This window comes from Crotalus tigris, unplaced genomic scaffold (assembly GCF_016545835.1).
Source record: "Crotalus tigris isolate CLP2741 ecotype Arizona unplaced genomic scaffold, ASM1654583v1 scf7180000017639.5415321, whole genome shotgun sequence".
NCBI classification, from domain to species: Eukaryota; Metazoa; Chordata; class Lepidosauria; order Squamata; family Viperidae; genus Crotalus; species Crotalus tigris.
Window position 1 is genome coordinate 4,902,905 of NW_024096532.1, and position 26,522 is coordinate 4,929,426.

At 37.7% G+C, this 26,522-nt stretch overlaps 1 protein-coding gene across 6 annotated transcripts; it reads left to right on the top strand.

Moving 5' to 3' along the window:
* The first annotated feature begins 24 nt into the window (after positions 1–24).
* On the top strand, positions 25–25,434 carry LAT (linker for activation of T cells). 6 transcript variants are annotated; one of them, XM_039335319.1, is made up of 14 exons: positions 25–806; positions 2,224–2,349; positions 10,088–10,296; positions 10,442–10,469; positions 13,002–13,054; positions 14,263–14,305; positions 15,821–15,882; positions 16,093–16,119; positions 16,344–16,392; positions 17,569–17,627; positions 22,146–22,199; positions 24,045–24,098; positions 24,682–24,781; positions 25,170–25,434. In XM_039335319.1, the coding sequence occupies exons 3-13, from the start codon at positions 10,188–10,190 to the stop codon at positions 24,750–24,752; spliced, it is 609 nt and encodes a 202-aa protein (XP_039191253.1). In that variant the 5' UTR covers positions 25–806; positions 2,224–2,349; positions 10,088–10,187; the 3' UTR covers positions 24,753–24,781; positions 25,170–25,434. The 6 variants fall into 6 exon arrangements, with proteins under 6 accessions (XP_039191253.1, XP_039191257.1, XP_039191255.1 ...); XM_039335323.1 differs by having other exon boundaries at positions 24,685–24,781; XM_039335321.1 differs by having other exon boundaries at positions 10,176–10,296.
* Positions 25,435–26,522: the final 1,088 nt, after the last annotated feature.

A 26,522-nucleotide genomic window follows, 5' to 3' on the forward strand; every position in this document is an offset into this window, starting at 1 on the left:
TCTTCAAGACAAAACTGTATAGAATTTCATTATCTGATACCAAATCTAAAATTTATATGATTATGTGCTTTCACTGGTTTAGTTTGTAAAGCAGATCTTTGGAGTAGAAAAGCATGATTGGAATACACTATGTGGAGGCAATATCTGCTGAAACTATAGCAGGATGTTGTCCCTCCCTTAGGCAACCTAAATAAAAAACCAAGAGAGATTAGCAACATAGTTTAAGCATTCAATAGCAGTAGCAGTTATACCTATATACCGCTTCACGGTGCTTTACAGCCCTCTCTAAGTGGTTTACAGAGTCAGCATATTTCTCCCAACAATCTGAGTCCTCATTTTACCAACCTTGGAAGAATGGAAGGCTGAGTAAACCTTGAGCGGTTCAAGATTGAACTGCATTTTAACCATTGTGCTATCAAGGCTCAGGTCCAAAATCCTATCTTCCTTAATGCAGATTTTGGTATAATGTTTGACCTGTTAATCATTTACCACTTTTGAACTTCTTTCAGTTTGCATGCTGTCTTGACCTTCCTTTGATGTCATCTTGAGTTTAAAAGTCAATGTTGGTTTTACAGATTAGTAGTTGTGGATGCTTGGTGAATCTTTTACCTGAACCATGATCATCATGGCTTGCTGTTTTGAATTTCAGGTGGTGTGGGAGGAAAGGGAAAAGCACAGAATGATGACTAGATAGCTCCTACAAGATTGGTGCAGAAATAGGAGGATACGATTAGTAAGAACGTTTCTGGATTTGCAGTTTGGTGTTGTATGGTACAAGTAAGAAACAGCATAGTGTTTCACTCCTGGTAAGTACAACATTTTTCACTGAGCTCACTAATACGTGAAGTCTTATGAAACAGACTCTGCTGTTTACAGACTTTACATACAGTAATCAGAACTGCTTAGCACTTTTCCTGGACTGAAACCATTTTTGGATATTTGGGGAGAAGGTGCATACTGAAAAGTTATTATATATGTAGCATAATACCAGATTAAAATAAGACAAAGACAACCTTTCTAAGAATTTAAAAAGATGTGATAGAACATTCTTGGGTCTATTCCATCTTCATAAGAAGTGAATGACACTCTTTAAAAAAAAGATGGATACTATGGAGAAAGTCTTTTATAATTCAAAAATAAGCAATGATAAGAGAGAATATAATTTTCTTCCTCTGCATTGGATTTTTTTCATGTAAAGAACAGACTTACTATAACTACTTTATATACATAAGTAAGATATATGTATTAATAGAACATATGAAGCTGCTTTATATCACATTTACTTTGACTGTTGTGTGTTGTCTTGATTTTACTGTGTATCAGAAGATTTTTTTTTTTTTGAAATATGTAATATTTTCTCTTCCACTGTCCAAAATGATACATTCCAGGAAACCTACTTAGAATTTAATTCTACTGATCATATAAACTTGATCTTTGTTCTTACAATTATACCTTGATAAAATGGTTTTTGTATTCATGTATAATCTGTCTCTAATGTATATTCTGTATATTCTTTATGGGATAGGCTCCTATCTGAATATTTTTCAAATAACTTTGTGTCCACTGCTGCTTTTATCATTGATATCCTATACAGGGAAGTCCAGAATCTTGTTTGAAAACCTGCTTATTTTGTCCATCCAGTTTAAAATCTTATTGAAGCAGGAAGAAAAGCAAAAGTTCAAAGAATGCATTTCAGGTTTCTGCTGAAAATTTTTCCCTTATTTTGAAAATGAAAGGTTTATCACTTTTTGATGTTTTTTAAGTCCACAAAATTTGTTAATTCACAAAAAGACTACCCTTCTTTAAATATTTTTTTTAATTTTGTCTTTTAAATAAATTTTTATAGTGGGCAGGGGTCTAGTGTAGAGATTTACTTCTATAAAAATATATTTATATCCAAAATATACTTATCTGTGGAAAAACAAAACTCCTGAGAAAGAAAAAGAGGAGGAGGGTGCATTACAAATTTATCACAAATTAATTGTTATCTAAGCTTACAAGTGGGGTTTTCTGGAAAGTGCAGTAAAACTTCCCCACCCCGATAAGTATCTGCCATCTGAATTATGATCAAGTGAGCAAATTAGGACTTCCTAGGAAATTGGTGACTAGGATGAAATAAGTCTTGAAATCACCCCTTCATGCTGGTATATTCCTAAAACTTCTGAATATGGTATTATTTGTGATTCCTCGTGCTCGCCCCCCCCCCCCCCCGTCGTGCTTTAGTGCCTCTGCCTTTGACTTCCTGCTGGTGGCTGTAGTACTTCCTTCCTGCCGGAACGATCAAACAGCACATCATCTCTGCTTCAGCAGACAAGCCTTCATCCAGATGTGGAAATAGAGACCCTAGATGTGAGTTTGCACAAGGGGGAATTGAGAAAGGGTTGGAGCGGGGCAGAACAGCTGATGCCATAGTTGTGTCCATTACATTTTCTATGATACCAAACTAATTTCTTGGATTGTTCTTGAAAAAGCAGTGGAATCTCACAAATTGAAGCTTACAAAGTGAACTAGGGCCATGAGGTAAGAAGGTGGAAACAGCAGAGGAAATTATAAAGCAACATACTATAGGACAGAATGGGGGAAAGGGGTTGTGTTTTTTCCCCTGTGTGTTTCCCTACTACTTTCTCTTTTGATACTGCCTTTTTTTCCTACCTTGATATCTCATATGCTTCCTTAATTCTCTTAATCTGGTCAAAGTTTGAAAGTTGGGATATGACAGCTGTGTTAGTTAAAGGAGAGCTTGAAATAAATGAAAGAGGTAGGTTTCCTTGTTATCTTTCCTATATTATGATTCTTCCTAGTTCCCACTAATAAGCCCTCTTTGCAATGCCGATGATGGTCTCAGAATGGACCCCTAAGATTATAGCTGCCCTTATCTGATGCCAGAGTTCCAGCCAAGTGCATTAAAAGCCTGAGGATTGAACAGGTGTTTTAAAGTACAACACTGTGTGGAGCAGCAGTGCTCTCTACTTCAGATGTCTTCTGTCCCCCCTCCCCCCTCCCTTTTCTCAATTCCAAATACTGAGCTCTCCCTTTTGATTAGATGCCTGTGCTGCTTTTAAATTTTCCTCCCAAGTAAGGCTATCTGATCTTGCAGCTGCAAGGCTGTAACAGCAATCTCTCCCACGACAGCCACAGAACTCTGCAAGACTGATTTTGCAGGCACCCAGATCCGGTGTTGGTTCAGTGTTACTGATGTGACTCATCTCTGTGCCTTCTGCTGTTCCCATACTTTTTTTAATGTTGAAATGAATAGGGAGGATAGAGATCCCTTCTAAACAAATAAGAAGCTCTGTCTTCTTCCCGTTTTTTTTTTAATCTATGTGAGATAGGTCAGAATATCTACAAGGCACAGTTATCTTAGCATAACTTAATAAGAAGTTCTAGTCTTCCCCTGCAGGCTGTTTCTTTGCCTGTATCTGGCTGACATGCATCTTGCAAACCTCAAGATACTTTATCTCCTTTCCCTCTTTGCTTGCTCTTGTCTGTTTCCCTAAAGGTCATGTTCCTGATTCCCTACATCTTCTGCATCTTGTTGTCTTCCAGTTGTATTAACATGTAGCTACATGTAGTCCTTGACTTATAACTACAATTGAGCTCAAAATTTATGTTGCCAAGTGAAACATTTGTTAAGTGAATTTTGCCCCATTTTACGACTTTTCTTGCCACATTTGTTAAGTGAATCACTCAGTTGTTAACTTAGTAACATGGTTGTTAAGTGAATCTGGCTTCCCCATTGACTTTGCTTGTCAGAAAGTCGCAAAAGGGGTTCACATGATACCAAGACACTGCAACCGTCATAAATATGAATCAGTTGCCAAGTCCTGAATTTTGATAATGTGATCATGGAGATGCTGCAGTGGTCATAAGTGTGAAAAAACAGTCATAAGTCACTTTTTTCAGTGCTATTGTAACTGAACAGTCACTACACAAACTGTTCTAAGTCGAGGACTACCTGAATTGCTGTTCCCGCCAGCCGGGGTTAATTTAGAGGATGTCAGATTTTAGAAAGCTAAAAATTATCTGGGGTTTTGTTCAGGAGCTTCTATCTTTTGAGCTTTTTATTTTGACCCCCAAAATTGCATCAGTTCATTGTTACAGGGAGTACTATTTCAACAGCAGAGCCCACAAAAGATTTTAGAGTCCATCCTTAGTTTCTCCAGTAGAAAATATTTGATGCTTGATGATGCCAAAAATTCTAGAAAATAAGAGCAATCAAATGGAGGAACTAAGTGTTTAGGAGCTTGTTTCTAAATTCTGGTTAGGCCTAATCAAATATAAGCAATTTTGACCATCCATACCAGGATCTGACCTTTAGCATGAGTTCATACAGTGTAAGTTAAAAAACTAACCTTAAAAACCTTAAAAGCATGGTTAAGTGTAATTTTAATGTATGTTTTGGTTTAGTAAGCTGTGTGAACTCACCTTGGAATGTCTGCCATATTGATTGTGTGCTTTTCCCATCATAATGCGTTGCGGCCACTAAATCTGCCTTCCCACCACCACGTGTTCCCTAAAGGTATTAGGCATCCAGTTCCCAGAACTCTGAACCAGCCTAGCCAGAAGAAGAGAGTCAGTGGCATTAATGGTTAAGGCAGTGTTTTTCAATGTTGACAACTTTAAAATGTTTGGACTTCAATTCCCAGAATTCCCTAGCCAGCCACATTGGATTAAGCTATTAAACATGAACCTCTCTTCTAGTTCCTTTTCACCCTAAAAATTTCATGGACCAGTCATAGAATGTAATGAAAGGAAATACCATAGACATCATCTAGTCAAGGGGTTTTCGATTTTTTAAGCCATGAAACCTATTAAAAAAACTAACTTTCTTTTACTTCTAAGAATTCTGATCTTCAGTCCCTTCAAAAAAAAGGTCTTAAAACTTGATTTCTTTAAAAAAAATTTCTTTGTCCCTTCTCACAAAATTCTTCAAAGCTTTAACAAGCCTTTTTTGTAAATCCAGTGTAGGAAAATTATCCAGGTGACTCTCTTGGTTTCTTATTTGTATATCTATTTTAATTATTAAGATATAAGCCAATTTCTTTTGTATGTCCAGTATAACATCTTTTTCCGTGTTATTCTCAGAGCCTGTCATTTTAAATTAACAATCAAATCATTTTCAGTCATGTCCGATAAAGCTTGTTGCTTTTCTATAACATCTTTTAAATACAGTCCATCTATAGAGACAGAGATTCTTAAAATTAACTTCTGGATCCATTCTTCACAAATATGTCCAGTGTTAGAATATTTTGTTTCATTCTGTATTTGTAAGTCAGGTTTTGGTGGTGGTAATTTTTAGTTCCTTCTAGTCCTCTAATGTCCAATTTTAAGTCTTACCTTTTTTTTGAGAATTCAAAACAAAAGCAACCAAACCCTTATGTATTTGTGACTTTCTAAAATCAAATTTTAATCACTTCTATATGTTTGTGTTTGTGTGATTAAAGCTTTGATTTATATACCGTGGTACCTTGGTATTCAACTGCATTGAAACTCATTGAATTTGGTACTCAATGCAATCTGACACAAAAACTTTGTCCCGATACTTATTGTTTGTTTGGTACTCAACACACAAGCTATTGTAGAACTTGTAGCTGTCAGCTGTTTTGTGACTCATTACATTATTCCTTATGGGAAAAATTTGTTTGGTAATCACCGCACCTCCCAGAATCAATTAATGATATGTACTGAGGTATATCGTACATGTGTGTGTATGGGATATATATGGGATATATTTGTCAAGCTATTTCCGAAAAGAAAATATCCTTTTCTATTCAAACTCAGTGTCCTTTCAAAGTTGATGATTGTACATTGAGCAAGATGGCAACTTCTTCGTCTCCCGGAGCTCAAACCTACTGGAAACTGCTGCCTTATGGTCTTTGTAAGATGATTTCCTCACCTTCTTTGGAGAGGTTTCAAAGGGTATTCATGAACTTTTCATTCCCCTGCAGTTGTTGGCTCTGCTTTCTGTAGAGCCGTCTTCAGTCTATCATTTCTTCCCCAGAACTCCTTTCTTTCCTACCCAGATGTAAAACTTTACGTTTGCCTTGAAATTCATCTAGTTGTTTTGCTATCCCTGTTATCTGTCATTTGCAATTTCATACTAACTCCTCTTCCAAGACATTTATAAATAACATTGAAGAGCAGAGATCTAGGACAGAGGCCTGCTGTAAGCCAATTGAATGCTTCCCTTAGATTCCATACAGAGCTATTGATATATAGTTGTTTGACACATTTGTTCATCCAGTTCTGTTTCCATTTAATCACATTTTGTCATTTTCTCTACTGGAAGCTTATTGAAGTTTGTCAAATGCTTTGCTGAGGCCAAGGTTTGCTATGTCCACTACATTCTTGTGTTCAATTACACTGGTCATTCTATCAAAAAAAAAAAAGAACAGACTGGTTTGATTTATCAGATAAACTATGCTGTTCCCTGCCAAGCGATGCATTCTTTTCCAAATTTTTAAAACTGCTTAATATAAAAGAGCAGTCACCATTTTTCAAGGCAATGCTTTTCTACTGGGAGATGGTTGCAAAAGGAAATGGAAGGGAGAATGGACACACATGGGCACTCACATTTTCAATTCCTGGTTAAATGATAGCATTCAAGTCTAATTGTAAAGTTCTTGAGAAAGAATGGAGAAAACTTCTTGTCTGGCAAACAATTCCATGAAAATCTCTTGTCCTTGTCAAAGTTATATTAGCCCATCCAGAAAGACATATTTTGAGGATGTTTGCTTTTTTAGTGATTATTGTATGCTTTGCTTCCTTCCATGAAATGTCAGTGGAATACGTGAGGTTATTTAGTACTTTGGTGTACTGGAGACTCAAATTTACTTAGCTACTCCAAAAATGTCTATGTCTAATGGCCTAGAGGGAGAACTGGATCTGCATATGTGTGTATCTGGAGGTGAGAATAATTATTTCTCAGCGAATTTCCCTGGAGGAGAATTCCTTAATGCGGCAACACTTCCTTCTGGTAATTGTGCTTATTAGCTACAATGCAAATCTAGATCTGAATACCTGTCATTTCTTACTGAAAACCACATTCAACATTTGTTTTTGTGATTACTCCATCATAGGGCTCTCCTCCATTTTAAGCATACTCTGTTTTCAAAACTATTCCTTTAGAGATACATTATGCTGCAGAAAAATAACTCTTTGCTCTTTACAGTATTGTACAGTTGGCTATATTAGACTGTTTCAGTTGGAAAACCACTGCCTCACTCACTCTCCCCTTTCATTGCACCTGGTTATGTGGTCTCCCTACCTGCTGTAGATGATGTGGGGAGCTCTATGATCTTTCAGTGATGGTGAAGTATTATCTTTTAAAGACAGCCGCCACCCCTCCTTCCCAATGTTGATTTCCTCCTGCGAAGATGAATCGTTGCAAAGCAATGTTGCATGCACTCAAAGACCCATTTACAGTTCCCGCTATGGTGAGGCCTATTACAGATTGGTGCAGCCTGACCCTTCACAACTTCACATAGCCTTCAGAGTCTTTGGGACTCAGCTCCTGGAGACTCTCCAAGTCTTGTTAGTCAAATATGCAGATGGGAAAAATTAATTCCTTATGACTGTTATTGAGCCTGGCAATTATGGTTATAATTTGTGATGGTTGTAAAATTGGTTACACGACTGGGCCCATTTTTTACTACATTTCTTGCAGCAATCGTTAAGCAAACACCATGGTTGTTAAGTAAACTCATTGTTTGCTGTAGGACAATTTTTGTCGGAAACCAGAAGTAAATGCTGGTTTCTGGCAAAAATGTTATAAATTGCAGTCATGTGACTACAGGGCACTGCAAAAAGCCATAAATGGGGGCTGCTTGCTGAGCACAAAAAATGCAATCACATGACCATGGGGGGGGTTGATGTCAAAACTTTGAAAATGGGTCAGAAGTCCCTTTTGGGGGGGGTCCGTCTTAACTCTGAATGGTTGCTAAATGACTGGTTTAATTCAGAGATAACACTAAATACTGCATACAGGAATGAAGTAGACTCGCTGCTTTAAATTTCCCTTATTTGTAGTCATATTGCAATATTGCTTTGATTGATTATTATAGAGTGCATTTCTCTAGCATGCCCCACAGAAGTCATGGTCAGGCCCAAACATTGTGTGCTTTTAGATTTTAGCACTGCTCTGAAGATGATCATGTGCTTAGAAATACTTTCCTAACACTAGCCCTTTGAAGGAAATTAAGGAAGTATCTGCACCATTTGCCTAAGAACCCTGGGGGGGGGGGTATTTTATGCCAGCACTTTGAAAATTATAGCTTTCTCTGCTCAATTGATACTTCTACTGGCATTTGCTTATAAACACCCAGGAGTCTGGGACTAATACTTAATAAGGTAATACAGTGCTTCAGATTCAAAAGCAAAAAAAAAAAAAAAAAGCTTTGAAATGCATAGGCTGCTCATGTAGCACTAGTCTGAATCTCCTCAAATCAGCTGCATTTTTTCCTGAGATTGTGTGATTTTCTACCGTAACTGCAACTCAGTCTTGGGAAAACATACATTTGGCTTAAGAAGTGGAAGACAGATGTTATGTGGATGCTGTGAGATGCTCTGTCTGAAGCCTCTTTTTGTCTTTGAATATAGAACATCACATCCAGTTGCGTGCTTCTTAACTCATCCGCAACTCAGTGCCTTAATTATTACAGAATTATGGGGTTTTAACTTAAAATGTGAAGACTTGATTTATTCTAACATTATCTGTGTAAAAATTCCAGTTTACCTTCTGTTGAAAATTGGCCAGAGATTTTTCACGTTTTGAGAGAAGAAATATCAAAACAATAGGGCAGTGGTTCTCAACCTGTGGGTCGGGACCCCATTTGGGGTCGAACAACCATTTCACGGGGGTCGCCAAACAACGCAATCCGCCATTTTTTCCCCCTTTTCCTTAGCTGTGCTACTCCTTTTATTCTATTGGCTTTTGAAAGCCAATAGAATAGACTCTCTTGAATAGAGTCTTAATTCTATTGGCTTTCAAAAGCCAATAGGAATTGTCCAGGCTGTCTCTGCCCTGCTGAGCCCGCCAAAAGTCCCATTCTGCCAACGGTCCTGCACCAGTTGAGTGGTCCTCAACTTACGACTGGTTGAGTAGTCCTCGACTTATAACCGGTTGGGGGTCGCGGCATTAAAAAGGTTGAGAACCACTGCAATAGAATGTCCTAAAGTTCGTAACATATCTTTTGAAAAAGAATTCCTCAAAGAAGCATTGTCCTTCTTCCTTTCTCTTCCCTCAAAATTCATATGGTCCACTAATTTTGCAACATTATCTCATCCTCTGAAGCCTGCATGTTCCCAAATATGTTAAGAACATATTTGTCCATCTTGCAATTAATTTGCACTGGATTTAATGAATTAACAGTTTCTGCATTACAACAATACGTTGAATCGTAAACTAACAAAACAAGTCAAGTTTAGCCCACATGCTAAGCCCCTCTCTCCAACTGAAACTAATCAAAATGCCATATTGTACAAATACTATTACTTGGAGTTTCTCTGATTGAGTACCTCATGTGAATTCAGTCTTCAGCTTCTTCCTACCACCTTCCTCTTTTTTATTTCTCCCAACAAGCATAAAGCAAGAGTATGAAAGGTCGCCCTTCTGTACTGGCCAGGCCAGTTTGGTCTAGTGGTTAGGGCACCAAGCTAGAAACCAGAAGAGCGTGAGTTCTAGTCTTAGGCATGAAAGCTGATTGGGTGACTTTTGGCTAGTCTCTCTCTCTCCACCCAACAAGGTTGTTGTTGGGGAAAATAGGAGTAGTATTATGTGTGTTTACCACCTTGAGTTGTTTATTAAAACAATAAAGGAAGGAAGGAAGAAGGAAGGAAGGAAGGAAGGACTATCAGCTTCCCTCAAAAAGCCTATGCTGTATCTTCTATCCTTAAGCACCTTTCCTTTTTTTAACTCCTTTTTTTGTTTTTTGTTTCTACTTAGTATTAAACATTCCAAATGCTGTCCAAACTAAAATTCAGAATAAGGAATTATTACATGTACTGAATGCCAAAGGATATTGTATAGGGGAGAGAAATGTTTTTATTTGCTTTATCATCTTAACCCTAATTTGGTTATTTTTCACAGGGCTGTCAATATGTTCCACTAGCCTGCTCAATGCTATATTTCACTCTGGATTCTGCTGCCATCCCAAATCTACAATCTCTACTGTCAGTTTGCAGGTGGCATGGATATCTTCCACACGGGTGATTTCTTCTGGATGTTGGCACTTGCAATCCCAATCCTGGTGGTTCTATTGCTACTGTGCACTGATTGCCGTGACCCTGATTTAGACAGTTAAGTCTTGCCCTCCCTCTTCCTAAATGTTTATTTTGGGGAATAGCCTCCAGTTCTTAAATACTCAATAATGACTCTCATCTCAAGACAAATTGTAGGGCTCTCCTAATTTCATTTGTATATCTGTTTCTTTTTTCTGAACAGCACCTGCTATCGATGACTACCAATACAAGTGAGTCCATGACTATCTTATCTTGGGGCAAAATAAAGAATGGGAAACCAGAATTCAGGCAGGTTTAGAAAGCAGAAATAAAATGTGGTCTTGGAAAGAACTTTTGTCCCTGGGGAAAAAAAGAGGGCTTAGTTTGCAAAATATTCTCTTCTATGCAACCAGGAATTATCCTACTTTTGTATCTGTTCCCCACAATCAAATATACACTTCAAATGTTATGTGACTACCTTGGGCAAGGTAGCAATCAAAGAATTGAAAGAGAGGCCATACCTGTCTAGTGCAGCACATTCTTTGAACATTCCATTCAATCCTTGGTATCTCCCAATTTAAAATAGAGATGAGGTAGCAGGCAATAGAGAAGAAAACTGCCTATCAGCCTGAAAAAGTGGTGCCATATGAACCACTAGCGTTTCTTCCATTTTTACTTCAGCATTGCCACAGTTAAATGGGTTTGAAGATGCCCTTGTGAGCGTTCCAATTTTTAAGAGCTTACAGCTTGGTTGAGCCTGTTTTAATTCTTATCTTGAAATAGCTTACAGACATAGGCTTGGCCAATACTTGGCCAAAACTTATTCTGTCAGCCATTTTACCAAGCTGGAATATTGACAGTCTTCCCTCGGAGAGGTAAGATTATAAAGATTTTAAAATCCATACAAATCCTTTTTGTCAGTTAGTGACAAAAGCAAAATGCATTATCAAACACCCAACATTTAAAGCATTTCAGTAATACTGTAAGAGAAAACAACAGCATTGAAGAAAACTTTGTCAAAGTTGAATGCAGTTATGTTGGGAAAGATTCTAGAAATATATTTTATTATGACGGTATTGAGAAGTGAATATTAAGGCCTTTTTTAAAAAAAGGTCATTAACTGTTATGATTTGGTTCACCTACCATGCAAAGCCAAACTCTGGTTTGTTTAGTTTCACTTAGCATCTTGTGTGGACCCTGTCATTATAATTGTGATCCATGGTTTATAGTTTAGTGTGTTGTGCAAACCTATACAATGCTTATTCAGGAAATCATATTAAGCAAATGTGGCTTAACTGTGAGTGAACCGTGTCATAATTTGAAAAATTCACACAACAGCACAATAGATGAGATGACAAAGTGTTTGGGCTGTCCCTTTTGGTATCATCTCTATGGTGATGCGTGGGTAAATCACTTGTTAAAGATATTTATTACATAGAAATATCTCATTCGGGGAAATATTGTCTCTCTGTCCATTGCCCATGGTTTTTTTTTTTTAAAATTAATAGCATTTTGTAATATAATTTATTTTATACTTCAAAGTGGTACAGCAGTCTGGAATAGACTTTGAACCTATTCTGTTGGATGAGCTGCTGCTGTGAATATATAACTTGACTCATTTAAGTGTATTGCAATACCAATAAATTTGCTCTGGTATTTTTTCCTGGTTGCACAGTACTTGGAATGAATATATAATTATGTGGGATATCTTGTGGCAATATTTTGGCCTACAACAGGTCTTCTGTAATTTTTATTACTGGCAGCTGCAAAGTATGGCTTTAATTCCTGTTTCAAACCAAAGCACTGATAATCTGACGACATTCCTTTCAGCAATGGCTTTTTGTTCAGGGAACCAGGACTGATTTGAGTTGCTTTGCCCTGATAAGAAAAGAACAAGGCAGTTTTAATTTAACATTCTTTCAAGGACATTCAGTGCAGATTTTCTGTTATAACTTGTAACAGAATTTGCAAGACCTCAATGCACAAGCTTAAATGAGTCACGAAGAAAAGTTTTTGATAGTCACAGAGAAAAATTGATAGCAATTTACATTTCCAACTTGCTTAGCTTAGCTGCATAAGATTAGCTTTGGAAATATCTCCATGGCTTAGGCAGAGAGAGGCTGGATTCACATATCACACTGAGGCATGACATGACTACATCTCACATTGGCTGGGTTCACACAACACCCATCTATTAATCAAGGTTTATAAGTTGAAGTGGTTGGATTCACAAAATGTCTGATGTGGTTTGCTGGTTGGGACTGGATATCTGTTTTTATTCCTGCCCATTATTTTTTTATGTTAACTATTCAGTTATTCTGGGAAGCAGCAGCCATATAAATTGATAAATGGATGAAGCAAAAGGAAAGGATTTTCTTGTTAAAGAAAATCAAACAGACCATATTTGGCTTAGCGTAACATACAGATTAAGAGTGGCACCGAATTAGAACAGCTGTAGCTCAGTGGAATAGTCTGGGTGCTCTGCATGTAGAGAAGAAGCCAGGTTTATTCCTTGGTTCCTCTGGATGTTTATGGTAAGCGTAAAACTTTTGCAAGTAGAAGCGGCAGCATTGCCAACTCAACCAAAGGGTGTCGGGTTTGCAAAGGTTTGCGTAGAAGATATGGAGTGATGAGCGAATCATTCAACATAGTCTAGAACAGCTGGAAAAAGATTCTGATGATGACTGCTGAGTAAGATACTTGAAAAATGATAACTGCGTCTTTCAGATTTATGTCCCCTACCCTCCAGAAAATAGACTCTGAATGGTTTATTATTCTCACAGGCCTTCCACTAATATTCATTCCCAGACTTTCAGAGTGTTGAGGCGTCCTCCTTGTAAGTAGACCTCGGTTTTAGCCATATTTCAAAACTGACCTGTTTAAGAGGGTTTCAACATTACTTCTTGGTTGCCTTTTGTTTTAAAAAAAAAACAAAAAAAAACCCTTATGGTTTAAAATTTGGGGAAGTGGATCCTCCATCTCAGGATTCAGTAGTCCTGCTACTAAACTTTCAACTTTACCATTCTTCTGAGAGTTTGAACTCTCAGCTTTACCATTCTCAAGCCATGCTGTCTTCCATTAGTATCCTTCAATGTAAGATGCCACCTACGTCATGAAAGTGGCATTTTATGCTGAAGGCTCTAACTTAATAACATAGTATAGCATTTGAGAGTGTTGAAGGTGTTTGAACCTGGTTTTAATTTGTATAATCTGTTCCTAAGAAGCTCAAGCCGACATTTACTATTACACTGTGTTTCCTTTTAGCACGCGGAGGTATGTATATGTATACACACCCGTTTGTGCTTGCCGCAGGAAATGTTTTTCTTAAAAAAATACTGGCTTAGATCTTAGATGAACTAAGATTTGTAATGTCAGTGAACAGAATCAATATTTGGTGGATTCCAGGTGTAGCTTTAAGTTTGGATCTTGCGGCCAGCCCTACCATTGGGTGAATGGTGTCAGGCAGAATGAGATGGCTACCTGAAGTAGCAGATTTTCAGCTTGGAGAGAAGGCAGCAAATGGTTAAACTACTATGTTAATAGTTTAACTCCTGGCTCATTGGAGGAATGGCCTGAGATTATATCTCTCTGCCCTAAACCATGAATGGTCAGAGAAAAATATTTCTATTGCTCTCTATCAGTGCATGCAGTTAAATATTAAGTCTTTTTTCTCTCTCTCATTAGAAAAATATCTTTTAAGGACAGAAAGATGAAAGAAATAGTGTGTGTTGAGAATATTGAAGAAATTGCTGAGTTTTATAAATAAGCCCATATTTTAAAAATTTTGAAGCATCCTTGTTTCAGTTTAACTCTTACTTTTCCCCCAAAGAAAATAATTAGGGGGATACAGGAAATTTAAATGAATGGTGACACACAACAACACTTTCCGTTTGATCTGTAGCTTTTAAAAATATAGTTTAAACTTGGCTAGCCAGCTATCCCTCAGGCTGTTGTTGCTTGAGTCACAGAAAGTAAAAAAGGAAGCTGGGTTCTGCCCTACCTGAGATTGACTCTTTCCCCCCCCCCTCCTATCTCCGTCTGCAGCGCCACCTTGGTCTGCCATCCTGTCCCAGCCAGATTTGCAGAGGTGAGCTGTTCTCCTTCCCCCTGTTCTCTCAGTGTTAATTGTGTGATAAGACATCTGCTTAAGATGAAGGATACTGGGTGGTGAATGGCAGCAGCAGCAAAACATTAAAAGATAAAACTTTGTGTCCTTAGTCATTTGCTGCCTGCCCTCCTAAACTAGTAAGCTCCACTTAGGTGCATTGTAGAAAGGTGTCCTGTTTCTTGAGTTGAAACACAATTCATTATTAATGTGGGTACATTTTTATTTAATGCAAGGAGACTGTCCACCTGGTTTGCTTTAGGTAGCAAATGCTTTGTCAGTTTGTCTGCTGCTCTAAGCCCCTCCTTAGCTGCTTTTCCATGGGGAACTGGTAACATAGGCTTAAGGCGGAATGGGACAACTCCTCATGGCCAAGTATATACCACTTCACAGTACCGCAGGCTACTTCTGCTGACTGCCGGCTGCCTGCAGTTTGGCAGTTCGATTCTCACTGGCTCAGGGTTGACTCAGCCTTCCACCTTTCCAAGGTTGGAAAATTGAGGACCCAGATTGTTGGGGGCAATAGGCTGACTCTGTAAAGCACTTAAAGAAGGCTGTAAAGCACTGTGAAGTGGTATATAAGTCTAGATCAGTGGTTCTCAACCTGTGGGTCAGGACCCCATTTGGGGTCGAACGATCATTTCACCGGGGTCGCCAAACAACGCAGTCCGCCATTTTTTTCCCCTTAGCTGTGCTACTCCCTTTTATTCTATTGGCTTTTGAAAGGCAATAGGAATTGTCCAGGCTGAGCCCGCCAAAAGTCCCATTCTGCAAAGGGTGCTGCATCAGTTGAGTAGTCCTCGACTTACGACCGGTTGGGGGTTGCGGCATTAAAAAGGTTGAGAACCACTGGTCTAGATGCTATTGCTATTAGGGGGAGGGTTTGTAGATAGGAATAATTGAGGAAGTGTGTGGGAAATCCATACAAGCCTTATGTTGAAAGTGACAGAGGCTAGATCAGGAATGGGAATCTAGGATGAACATGTCCCAACACCTTTCCTTGCTAAAGATTATGTTTTGGATTTGAGTAGCAAACCCCTGAATTATGGAAGTGTGAGGAATTTTTTTCTTTAAAAAAAGAGTTATAATTGATGTACAACAGTCTAAGAGTTTTAATTAACTTTCTTCACAGTTAATAGCAAAAAAAAAAAAAAAAAGCTACAATTTCTCTCTACCTCCCACTGGTGATATCACAGCATCTTTCTTATATACTAAGACAGGGATAGGCAACCTTGGCTCTTTTATGACTTGTGGATTTCAACTCCCACAATTCCTGAGCCAGCCAAGCTGGCTCAGGAATTCTGGGAGTTGAGGTCCACGAGTTATAAAAGAGCCAAAGTTGCCTACCCCTGTACTAAGAGATTCTTGGCAATTGAAAGAAATGGCTAAAAATAAAAAGTTAAAAAAATAAAGGGCACCTCATCCCTGTGGTAGATTATGAGATTCTTCAGGTATTTTCACATGTATTAATCCCTTTTTTCCCCCTCCGGTTTGCAGCACAGGCTCTGCTTACAGCCTTTGTAGTCAGACACCTGCATTCATCAGAACTGAGGATAATGGTAAGTTGTAAAGACTCATATACAAGAAAATGGGAGACTATTCATGTTGTAGCTGCTCTAGGACCAGAAGTCCTAGCTGTTGGAATAGATAGCCTTTTTGAAAATCTTTTATGAAACAGAGCAAGGATACAGGTCAGAATGTAGCTTTGGGAATCTACTGTACTGCATTCTGACGACCTAATCTCCCTTACATACATTGTCTATTTTCAGAAAGCGTTCCCAGTTATGAAAATGAAGGTGAGTAGCAGCATAATCGATATTCTTTTTTTTTTCTCCTTCCCACAATCTTTGCCTCACTCTTCTTGAGTCTTTTTGATCTAGATTTGGGCACATGGCCCTTCTTTGGATTCTGGAAGCTTCTTTATATTTCAGTGGGGTTTCATTTTCAAGGTGAGGAGGGAGGTAGAACTCATTTATATCTAAAGAGGAACATCTAATCTTTTGAGGCTTTGTCTTCCCAGAACCACCTTTTGTCCCTGATGATGATGACAATTATATTCCTGGATACATGTAAGTCTTCGGAAAGGATGGGAGTCAGCGGGAAAGCATATTTAGGTCAATATAGTGTTATTTTAGACTGAATAATTTAGTCTTCTATCATTCCCAGTTTGAGCAGAGAGTAGCCAGGGAATGTAACTATAATTACAGATAGTCCCCAACCTACAACAGTTGTTAGTGATTGTCTGAATTTACAACGGCACTGGAAAAAAGTGACTATGACTGTTTTTCACACTTATGACCGATGCAGCATCCCCATGGTCACATGATCAACATTCAGGTGCTTGGCAATCAATTCTTATTTATGATGGTTGCAGTGTCCCATGGTCATGTGATCCCCTTTTGCGACCCTTTCACAAGCAAAGTCAACCTAAAACCAGATTCACTTAACAACCATGTTGCTAACTTAACTGCAGTGATTCACTTAACAACTGTGGCAAGGAAGATTGTAAAACGGGGCAAACTCACTTAAAAACGGTCTCACTTAACAACAGAAATATTGGGCTCAATTGTGGTCGTAAGTTGAGGACTCTCTGCATAGCATTGTAGTTGTATTGTGATGGTTCTCCTTCTCTGAAATGCTCTCCCTGGCCTGGAAATTGCTACTATTGTGTGTGTTAGGCATCTGGGTGAAGAAATGACACATTTTGTGTGAAACCTACTGTATAGTTTCCCCCCCATTCTTCCTTAACGTGTGTATATGTGCATGTAATTCTGAAATTTAATATATAGTTGTTTCCTTTGTCTGCATCTGAACATTTTAGAGGTTTTACAATACAGGGGGTAAAAATGATACCAAGTTGTTTGAATGTAGGAATGTAATCTAGAAGTTGGATTAAAAACTGTGGTTCATAGATACGGTATATGGGATGAATCACAGTACTTTATTCCTTAAAATGGTATTTATAGAATTGTTGTATTTATATAATTTCTTGGTTCCATACTTGGGATTCGTGGATTTTTTTTTTCATTTATAACATTCCTTGCCATTTGTTCACAGCAGTTCAGCCAATTTAATAACTATTTTTTAGTAATTTAAGAGAGGTAATACAAAAAGGGAAAGAATGAGCAGTAGAAATAGAGACCAATTCCGATTTATAACCTAATGAAGGCAGTTGTGGGCGAGGAGTAGCAATATTAATTCATTGCTTCATTCTGCTCTTACTGGGTCTTGCTTGCCCTCAACAGAGTGGTGTTGCCTGATGTTCCAATCACAGAACAGAGAAAAAAAGATCATGCCTCTTCTGGTAAGTTGGCAACTAGAAGGATTCTTTTGTCCCTGCTGATCATGGCCTCTTAATGTTGTTGGATTAAGTTGCCTTTCTTTGCCTTTGGGTTCCTCATGCTGTTCTCACATGGTTTCTTGATCCGCATGACACTAGAATTGGAAAGAGAGGAACCTCCAAACTCAGCAAGATTTAAGAAGAACTAAGGGGGGGGGAGGAAGGGAACCCTTAGAAGAAAAGGAAGTTGAAGAAGAAAACAGTCTACCCAAACACACATACATTCCTTCCATGTCGTATGAGATTCTTTAAAAAAATACATATTTCTTTAAGGAGTTCAGACATTCTGTTTACTTGATTTTAGGGCAATGCAAAATGTTTTCTTTTGGCTTGCTGAGCATTTCAGATATAAAACCTCACACAATACTTGCAACAACCCACATCATACTTGAAACAATGGTTTTCTCCTCAGAGATGGGGCTGTTTTGCCCTGGAAATTAAATTACTTTTCTGATTTACCCTCCACAGTAGATATGCCATCCATGATGATGATAAGAAATGTAGGAAATCCAGGTGCAATTGTTAGCTTTTGTAGCCTCTGTAAAAATATAATCCAGTAAAAATATCACAGAATATTTGTAAATATTGGAAAAAAAAACATTTTTTTAAGATCAACCATTTTCTGCGGTTGTCAAAGAAACCACATATCAACTACTCGGGAGTTTAAAACATTGGAAAAATACTGGGATCCTAATTGGAATTCTATTTTCTAAAACTGATGGATTATAAGACTTGTAACTTTCTACTCTCTATTTTTTTTTCTTCTCTGATTTTTACTCTAACTACTATTGAAGATTTGGGTTCTTTTTCTCCCCCTTAAATAGAGGGGGGAAAGAAAACTGAAAAGATCTAACTAACCCTGAGATGACATTTGCTGGCTAAATTTGAGACTGCAACCTGCTATTCTTTAAGAGAGACTTGTTGACAGCCTTGAAAATAGATAAGATATAAAGCAACCTTGAAGCACCATCTGCAAGAAACTCAGTTCAGCTCCTTACGTGGTGGACTTTCTGATTGTGTTTTTTTTTTAAAGTTTAATACACTACAATGGAAGAAGAACAGGAATGGATTTTTTCTACAGAGGAAGTACAGGAACAAATTCTTTATATGTTAAAAGCAATTATCCAAACTCTTCAAACTCAAACTATGACTTCAACCAAAGAATCATCTATACCAGTGGTGGCGAACTATGGCACGGGTGCCAGAGGCGGCACTCAGAGCCCTCTCTGTGGGCACGCGCGTCGTCACCCCAGTCCTAGGCCTTCAGCTGGGTTTTATAAAACCTTTTCGCTTTAGGCCTCCGCCGCCATGTGCAAAAAAAAAAAAAGGTTCAATCAGTCAATTTCAACTTCTTGCAGGAAAACAAAAGTTCTTGCAAAGTTGGAATTGATTGATTGAACTTTTTAGTCCCACCCAGTCTGCCGTTACCACTGCAGCCATGCCTACCCAATTGGCCATGCCCATCCAATGGGCCACACCCACCTGGCACTCGACGATGCAAAAGTGGGTTTTGGGTTGCAGTTTGGGCACTCAGTCTCTAAAAGGTTTGCCATCACTGATCTATACAGAATTCTATAGAGATAGTGAAACAACAACCAAATGCTATGACAGAAGACTTAGATACTCAACAAATACAGACAGTGGAAAACACAAAAAAGAAACGGATAATAGAGAACAAGGAAAGGACTTTTCTTATAAACCAGAAGGAATTTGAAGATAAAAAAGAAAAACAAATGAAAGAGAAGATAAATACTTCAGGACAACTGCATTGAATTGGAAAAACAAAGAGACAACCTGCTAAATCAGCTAGCCATCTTAAGAAAACAGCAACTGAATGCCCTTATCAATATCAATATAAGGAACGGTTGCTGGAATTGGGTATGTCTAGTTTAACGAAGAGAAGGACGAGGGGGGACATGATAACAGTGTTCCAATATCTCAGGGGCTGCTACAAAGAAGAGGGAGTCAAGCTATTTTCCAAAGCACCTGAAGGCAGGACAAGAAGCAACAGGTGGAAACTAACCAAAGAGAGAAGCAACCTACAACTAAGGAGAAACTTCCTGACAATTAGAACAATTAACCAGTGGAACAACCTGCCTCCAAAAGCGATGAATGTACCAACACTGGAAGTTTTAAAGAAGAAACTGGACAGCGATTTGTCAGAAATGGTATAGGGTTTCCTGCCTGAGCAGGGGGTTGGACTAGATGACCTCCAAGGTCCCTTCCAACTTTATCATCATTATTATTATCAAACAATAGCCACAATAATACAAGGAGATCTTTTTGATGATTTAAAAGCGAAGATACAAAAGATGATTTGGCAGAGGAAAAAAGCTAGAATGAGACTGAAAGGAATTGGGGTTTTGATTTATACATGAGATCCAAAATAGAATATATCTAAATGGATAGAATATGTATTGTGAATATAAGATATTGTAATGAGATAAAAACATTGGTTTTATAAAATCTAGAAATATAAATATTGAAATAAGAATATTATATTGTTTTATTAGTTTGTTAAGATATATGGTAGAATTTATATATAAGGTCTGTATTTTAAATATTAGATTGTATGAGGAATTGTGATAAAGGAATTGTGCTTAATTAAAATTTGAAAAGAATAAATAAATATTAAATGTTAAATTAAAATATTAAGGGAAAATTAACCACCAGGTCACTGATTTGCTAAAAGTTTGAATGTTTATAGATAATTAAGATTTGAGTTTAAGATATTGTTATGAGTTGAGACACAGGTTAAGTAAAACTTAGAAGTATAAATACTAATAATTAAATTCGTATATTGGTTTGTGGTACAAATGCTGATGGTTTTTTAATTTTTTTTTTCTCTTTTTCTGGAAAGGAAGGAAGGAAGGAAGTAAAAGGAAGAAAAGAAAAAAAGTATTAGCCCTAAATATGAGATAGGAGACTGGGAAATTGGGATCATTTAAAATCTGGAAATGATAAAGATTAAACGTTAAATTTAAATTTAAATATCAATGGGAAATTAAAGTTAAGAAAAACTTATTAGGTTATTGTCTAAAAGATGAAATGTCAAATTAATTAAGATATGTATAGACTGAAGATTATTGATGAATACTAGAAAGGTATTTTTGTTGTTGTTTGATTGATAGAATAAGAACTGTATTGATCTGAATATGACAGTAGATTTTATGGGGGAAAGAGAGGGAATTAGTTGTTGTAATACTTTGAGATTTGTACTGATGATATTTAAATGTAATGGAATTACTGTGCTCAACTGCCACGCTACTTTTCAAATATGTAAATGTAATATTGGAAAAGTAATAAAAAACTTGGGGGAAAAAAAAAAGAAAAAAAAAGAAACCACATTAGAAGCTGAGATGTCTTCCCAGGTTCTACAAAGAGAAGGACATCCCCTCATAACCGATCTCTTTCTGTGCGATGAGAGTTGAAATTTTTCCCTTCTAACAATTTGGAATATTTTTAGCAACTAGCATGGGTGCTTCAGATCTGTGCTGGTCAATTGACAAGTAAATCCTACCATGTTTTGAGGTGTATACCTAGAGAAGAACAGCTAGAACTCAACTTACAACTGGTCAATTAGCAATTGTTCAAAGTCATAATAGACACCTCAAAAGCTGTTTACAACCCAGTTTCAAAGTTACAATGGTCACATGCACTCCCCCCAATCATGTGATCATATTTTGGATGCTTGGCACCCGGCTCATTTGCAGTATTCTATGGTCACAAGGCCGCAATTTTGATGTGGTTTACTGGTTTCCTACCTTTACTTACCGTTTCAACAAAAAACGCCCATTGAGTAAATGGATTTGCTTAACAGTCACATGGTGGTTCACTTAATAACTGCAACAACATGCCACCATAATTCGAGGCTCAATTATGGTCACAAGTCAAAGACCTCCTATATACAGAAGATTGTAATATTTTATGTGTTTAAAACTTCAGTTTTTCTGAAAAAAAAGATAATTTATTTTGTAATTACTATATTAATTACTATCTTAATTGTTAATAACCCTGAGTTCAGGTAGTCTTTAACTTACGACCACAATTGAGCCCAAAATTTCTCTTATTAAGTGAGACATTTGTTAAATGAGTTTTGCCCCATTTTATGACTTTTCTTGCCACAGTTGTTAAATGAATCACTGCAGTTGATAAGTCAGTAACACAGTTGTTAAGTGAATCTGGCTTCCTCATTGACTTTGCTTGTGAGAAGGTTACAAAAGATAATCACACAGGCCTTTGGGACATAGCAACAGTCTTAAATATGAACCAGTAGCCAAGCATCTGAATTCTAATCACATAATCATGGGGGATGCTGCAAAAGTCGTAACTGTGAAAAACAGTCATAAGTCACATTTATCAGTGCCATTGTAACTTTGAACGGTCACTAAATGAATTGCTGTAAGTCAAGGACTACCTGCAATATGTATTGCTTCATTCTTTTTAAACATGCTTCCCTTCACCTAATTTTTTTTTCTCTAGAGTCCATACTGGACCAATATGAAAATGTGCCCGAGTCTCAACGGCATTCACTCGGTAAGTGGAAGACATGGGCTGAGAGGAGGGACAGGACTAGTTAAAAAAAAAAATAGTGGTGGAGTTGAGTTTGGAAGATGGTTTGGTTGGCATATAGTAGAACAAAGTAAGTTACAATGATGTTCTCATCTATGAAGGAGCAAATACTGTCCCATAGTTTTAAAAATGGTTCTGCAAGACTCCTTTTTCCAGATATATTAGAAGGGTACCGTATATGCCGGCGTACAAGGCGACCCGGCGTATAAGATGACCCCCATCTTTGTCGCCGAGTCACACTCCTAGAACATCGTCTTATATGCCGGAAACTACCAGTATTTCCGGCGTATAAGACGATTTGGCGTATAAGACGACTCCCGTCTTTGGCACCGATTTTAACGCTTGCGGAAGTCACCTTATACGCCGGCATTTACGGTATTTGTCTTATTTTATTTATGAAAAAAATTTAAAACCGCTTAATAGCTGAAGCCTTCAGGCATTTTATAACAAAACACATTAAAAGATTCATTATAATAATTAAAATAATTATTAATAATTATAAATAAATCATTCATTTATAACACTACTACTAAATTATGTAACAGCTTTGTTCCTTATGCTATCCGTCTTGTAAATTTGCAGGATTCTTTTTTTTCCGTCATGTATATGTATACATTCGAACTACTAGACTGTGATGTTTCTCTGTGTCATATATGTATGTGTATGTGGTTATATGCATAATGGTATTTTTTTTTGAGAGCTGAATGCAATGACATTTTATTTTTAATGTATGCTGTTTAGTGTACATTCAAAGTTTTTTTCAAAATTCTATTGTACTTTGAAAAAAGAACATGTAGAATAAATATGGTCGTTTATAAATAAAATGCAAAATGAAAACACATAAGGTAGGCAGCAAAAGGACATTCATTCAGCGTTTTTAAAAAATACAAATTTAAAAACTAATTAAAAAAACCTGGGAAAATAGATCCTTGCCTGATGCCAAAATGATGCAAATGTCACCCCAATTGGGATTCGTTAGGACAGAGTTCCATATGTGGGATGCCATTATAGAAAAAAGCTCTCCTATTGTAAATATTGATGAACAAGAAACAAAGGAAAAATAAAACCCATGTTACATTTGCAAGGATTCATTTATATATAAACATACACATTTTGAAATATTATGGTGAATCTCACAGAAATCTCATAGAAATCTCAATTTAAATAGAGACACAGTAAATTTCATAGAGAAAGCAGATTCTAATTTTTGTCCCATCATCTGCCTCCCAGATCTTTTGAATTGTAATTACCATAATTTCTAGGCACTTAACCAGACATGTCAAACTCGCGACATCACCTGACGTCGCACGACGTCTTGGAACATTTTCCCCATTGCCGGCAATGGGGTGGGCAGTGTTTCCCTGTGACACATCCGGCCTGCGCCCGGCAGTTTGACACCCCTGCACTAAACTGTGAATTTATTATTATGTTGGCACTGAACCTAGCCAGTAGTGGTTTATTCAATAACACACAACTGAAAGAAACCCTGACAGTCTGAATGTGTGAGACCAGTCACTGTTGGAAAGGTATTTTTGTTTTCCTCCTGACTGATTCCTGATTTATTTTTGGTTACCTCTCCAAGCTTTTCTAAGTAATCACATAGGTGTAAGGCAGAAGCAATTAATAAAAGGGAAAAGAACACAATACATTTACCAAATGAGCTATAGTTACTTGGTCTGCAAGATTTATTCTACCTTTTTTCAGCAAATCCTGGTGATTAGACCAACATTAGGGAAGGCTGTTGTTTTCTACTGACATTGATGTGGGATTTAATGTCACTTTTTTTCATTTTTCCTTTCTCCTGCAAAGGTGAATACGTGAATGTACTAGAGCCAGCACCGATCATACTAGATCCTTGTTTTGGTGAGTGAGGGAAGCTGAAAGGATGGGCAAGGGAAGACATCCTTATTCTCAGCAATGCATTCATTTTCTTTGGCCTATTGGTAAAAAACAGCCCTTTTTAGCTCCAGCATTGCATGCCATACTGAATGGTGGGTTGGAGAGGGTAACTTACTCCTACCCAGGAAAATGTACAGCATCTCTTGAGTCTTTTACTCCAAGTGGCTTCAAAACAGCTATGGGCATTAGAAAAGGAAATAAAAGTCCTTTTTTATTTGTCAGTCCCCTGTTGAATTACATTGCAGCTGCTATTGGTGTTTGGAATGGCTCTGCTTCTACGGCCATAATAGCAGAGTTTTCTCGAGGCTTCTATGCTAAGCTCTATGACTATCAGGCTTTACAGAAATGGTCTTTTGTTGATTGTAACATTAGGTCAGGAAAAAGTGATAAGTCACTGTGATAGGCAGAGATAAATGACCTGGAAGGCCGCTTGTGGCCTTGGGGTAAGAGTTGTTGACTTCTGGTTTAGTCTCTCATTAAACTATTAACAAATGCTTATGTAGACATGTACGCACTTTAACACACATTATTGTTTCTCATGTTCCAGCAGTTGGCACTAGTGATCGGGAAAGTGAAGATGATGTTCCAGACTACGAGAATGTCTGTTTTGGACTTTGAGCTATCCAGACTCCAGGAAGGGGATTGGGGTAAATAAGACTTGACTTGTGATAGCAGATAATGGTGTGTACTAATCCCAGCATTGCCTTTGTTGTGGCAACACCAAATCAATTTGGCTGATCTTGAAAAAGCTAATCATGATTGGACTTGGTATACACCATCCCAGAGTTGTGGTCATCAGAAGAACACCTTGGAAGTCACTGACAAAATACTCAGTGTGTATTCAGATATGTCTGAATAGTTAACAGAAGTTGAGCAAATTTACAAGAACATTATTTTTTTAAACTAAGCAGCCTAGAGTTATCCCAAATAGCAAGCTGGGCAGTCTGTGTAAAGCCTGTGTTATCTGTTGCTGAAAAGGCTGCAAATCCCACTGTATGCAGCCTAAAGTATCATTTCCTTTTTTCTTCCTTCTAGGTTGAAAGGAGTATTTGTAAGGACCAGTTTTGCACTTGTGCATCTATTCATCTTTGTGAAGGATGGATCACCACCAAGGATACCTTCTCTTGAACAACTTCCAGTCTTGCTGTAACCTGCTTTTTTCTCCCTTGCACTTTGGATGACACATCCTGAGAACTTCTCCCAATTATCAGTAGCAGTATTTTGATGGACATTTCCCAAAACAATTCAGTTTTGCGTTTAAGTGTTGTTGACTAATAAAGAACCAAGAATTCCACCACCATTTCTACTTGAGGGATAATTGATCCAGGGAACAGAGAGAAGCCTGGATTGGTCTACTAGATGGTAGCGAGGATCAATATGGTCAATTGAGCAAATGAGTCTTGGTGATTAAGCGATGCAGAAGAAGGAGCCCTTAAACATTAGTTCCATTAAAAATGAAGTATTGTGTGCCATTTTTTTCCTTAGAGGATGGTGGTATTAATTATGTAGATGTTTTGCTTGATTTCTAAATACACAAATAGCTGCACCCTCTGGATAATAGTCCATTGAGCCCAGTAATTGTGTATTGGGCAGGACATACCGTACACTTAAACACTGACTTTCACATTTTTACAATCCTCAAGAATTTAACTTGTCTTTTTCCAGGCAATGGAAGTACTGAAAGGAGAAGTATATGTAATTGGATTTGTCTTTACAGTACAAGAAAGTTAAGTACCTCTTTATTCCTGAGTTATGATCCTATTTCAGTAGGTTTGGAAAGCATAGCTAATTTGGTCTAGAGCAATGATCCCCAGCCTTTTGGCACCAGGGACCAGTTCTGTGGAGAGGGGGTGTGGTTTCGCATGCTGCTTGCATCCCGCAGATGGGGCTTGTTTGCATGGCCCAGTGTTCGGCATGCTGTGGACCAGTGCTGGTCCACGGATCGGGGATTAGGGACCCCAGTCTAGGATTTGTATAAAGTGAAAGATGAAGCTAAAAAAAGAGTGCCTTTTGGGAGACTAGCTCATGTAATAAACTATAATGTAGTCCATATCTTTGGGCATAGCATATTATGCCCAAATGCAACAATTGTGCTGTGTTAAGTTTTAAACTGTAGTAAGTAAGTCAATCTCCTACTTTGTATATCAGCATCATATATTGTTAGTGGTGCTCCCCAGGCTGTTGAGCAATGGCCCATTGGAGGCCCCCATATTTTTGGGAGTTCCATAGTTACCAGTTTCTCTTCCTATTTGCTCCCTCAAATTCTGTAGCAACTCTTTCTTCCATTCCAGCATCTTTGCTGTTCTTTCTCTCCCCTTCACGAGATAGTGACCCTGGCATCTTTTTTTCTCCTTCCCTTTAACTCCCTGACTTGTTTGGCTAATGGAT